The 2,359-nt window shown below is 27.9% G+C and overlaps 1 protein-coding gene across 1 annotated transcript; it reads right to left on the minus strand.

Moving 5' to 3' along the window:
- Positions 1–449: 449 nt before the first annotated feature.
- EIN_329500 (capsular polysaccharide phosphotransferase fcs1, putative) lies at positions 450–1,550 on the minus strand (the record flags this gene model as incomplete). The annotated part of the gene is made up of 1 exon (XM_004185491.1): positions 450–1,550. One exon carries the CDS (start codon positions 1,548–1,550, stop codon positions 450–452), a length of 1,101 nt encoding a protein of 366 aa, XP_004185539.1.
- Between the last annotated feature and the right edge of the window lie 809 nt (positions 1,551–2,359).

The raw sequence follows: 2,359 nt of genomic DNA on the forward strand, positions 1-2,359 counted from the left end.
CCCAGTTTATTATCCAAAAGGGTGATTGTTTAGAATGTGAAGCGTGTAAAGACTCATGTATTTTTGATGCTATAACTTTCAATTGAATATCAATCTTTATACATTTATCGTTAATTGAACAAAATATGATACAATTTAAATCGATCAAATGACTTATAATTAAATAATTATTTTAACTGATAAAATGTTACAATTATTATCACTTTGATTATAAACTTGATTTCAAATAAAGTGAAATGTTCTTTAATTAACAATTAAAATTTCTTTGTTATTTTTTGGGATTATTATTTAAAAAAAATACAATAACTTAATTGTGTTTTATTCTTATAAAACAAATATTTTACATCAACCTTTCAACTTCTTTAAACCAATGCGAATAATTAAATTATGATATTCAACAATCAACATCAGATTCATAAAAATCTAAAAATATTATCACTCTATTGTTATTACTTTTCAAAAGGAAATTTTTCTGTTAAAAAACTTCCAAGCCAGTCAAGTGCAAAACTGATTTCTTGAGATGCTTCAGTTTCGTTTTTCCAGTTGAGTCTATCATTCAAACACAATGAGTATGGTTCATAATGTTTTATGACCATCAAATATTTGAAATTATTTAAATGTTGGTTCGTTAATGGCCAATAAATGTTCAAATCTGACTGTTTTTCGTATTTTCCGAGTTCTAAGTTCTGAAGGTAGTGCATAGATAAATAAGGAATATTTAACGAGTTAAATTCCCTCACTCTTTTCGTTTCCTGTTTTCTATATTCCTCGTTAAATTCAGATTCTATTAACTTCAAAATGCTTTTCCTCATAACATATTCAACGTGTGATTGGAAGTAGTGTTCTTTCTCTTTCTTATACATGAACTTCCGATTGATCAAAGTGTTTGTGTGAAAAGTAGAGTTGTCCCACATTCTTGTCTTCGCCAACTTGACACTTCCCGTCTTTCCAGTGATATACAATTTGGCTTTTTTGTCCTCGAAAAAGTAATTTAAAGGAGTTGGTCGGTTCAATATAAAATCGTCATTGAAATACACAAAACACTCCCCGAGGTTCTTCACGTTATGTAAATGCAATTCCAAGTTATCACTACTGAACACTGGCAAAACTTCTTTTTGTATTATTTCTTGATGAGAAACGACTTCCAAAGTGTATTCTCCGTCTTTTAGTATATAAGCAGTCTCGTTCAAAGGGCGCTCAAGGAAATTTGGTATTTGGTTGTCTGTCACAAGAAAGTAATTTTTGATATATGGCGCAAACATTTTGACACTCCTTAAAGAGTAAAACAGGGTGTTGTAATCTCGAAATTTGTTTGGGTCGTACTTGAAATTGATAACCTTTTTGTATTTGGAAATCCATGTCGGATCTGTTCCATTCACCCACAACCACAATGCATCTATTCTTCCATTACATTCAGTTGGTAAATTGTTTAGATCTTTTTCGTTAAATGAATTTTGTTGTTTTGTCGACTTTTTTAATTTTCTAAAATATCGGAAGAGCTCTTTATTTGCAAAAGTTTCCTGTTCTTTCGGAGACAAATTTCTGAACATTTCTTCCTTGTGTTTGACAGCCTCTCTCCATCTGGCCCCCCTTTTGTTTTCTGTTTCTTCCCTTTCATCATCATTATTTCCTTCTTCTCCGTCTTTGTCATTTTCATTAATTTGAAAAGTGGAGTTTATTTTATTTGATTCTAAACTTTTCAATAATTCGTCTTCTTTTTTTTTGATTTGAATAAAATAATCAGGGTTTGTGTCTAAAATTATGGTGTTAAATTTTTTTAAAGAAGAGAGTGTAAAAAATGGTTTTTGTATAACTGGAAGTATTGGGACTTCGTCATTGGTAATTTCAAGTGGGTTGAAATGAATTTTAAAGCGACTCGTCCGTTGCGGAACAAATAAAGTTGTTGTTAAAAACAACAAAAATACTGTAATTGAAACTATCAAAATTGTAAATATTGATTGCATTACAACTTTATGAATTATTAGTTGTTTTTGGAAAGTTTTACAATTAGTTTTAATTCCATTTTAAATACCATACATATATATTTGACAATAAAAATTGTCAAATATATATGTATTGTTTTACTTTAAATAACATACTATTTTTAAATAAATTATTAAAAATAGTATTTTTAAATTCACGTGTAATTAAAAATATGTTTAAATGATGTTTCTTATTTTTTGAACAATTGGTTTCGTTTTATTGTTTCATAAACTCAAACTCATTTTATTGACACATATTGTTTAAGCATAAAACATTAACCGAGGTATGACACTATTGGTGTATTTATGTAATGCTAAACACTTTTATGTGTATTACTTCTTTATTTTTTTAAATTAACATTTTTTATTAATTTTAT

This window comes from Entamoeba invadens (assembly GCF_000330505.1).
Source record: "Entamoeba invadens IP1 unplaced genomic scaffold scaff_1105074725601, whole genome shotgun sequence".
In the NCBI taxonomy this organism is placed as follows: domain Eukaryota; phylum Evosea; order Mastigamoebida; family Endamoebidae; genus Entamoeba; species Entamoeba invadens.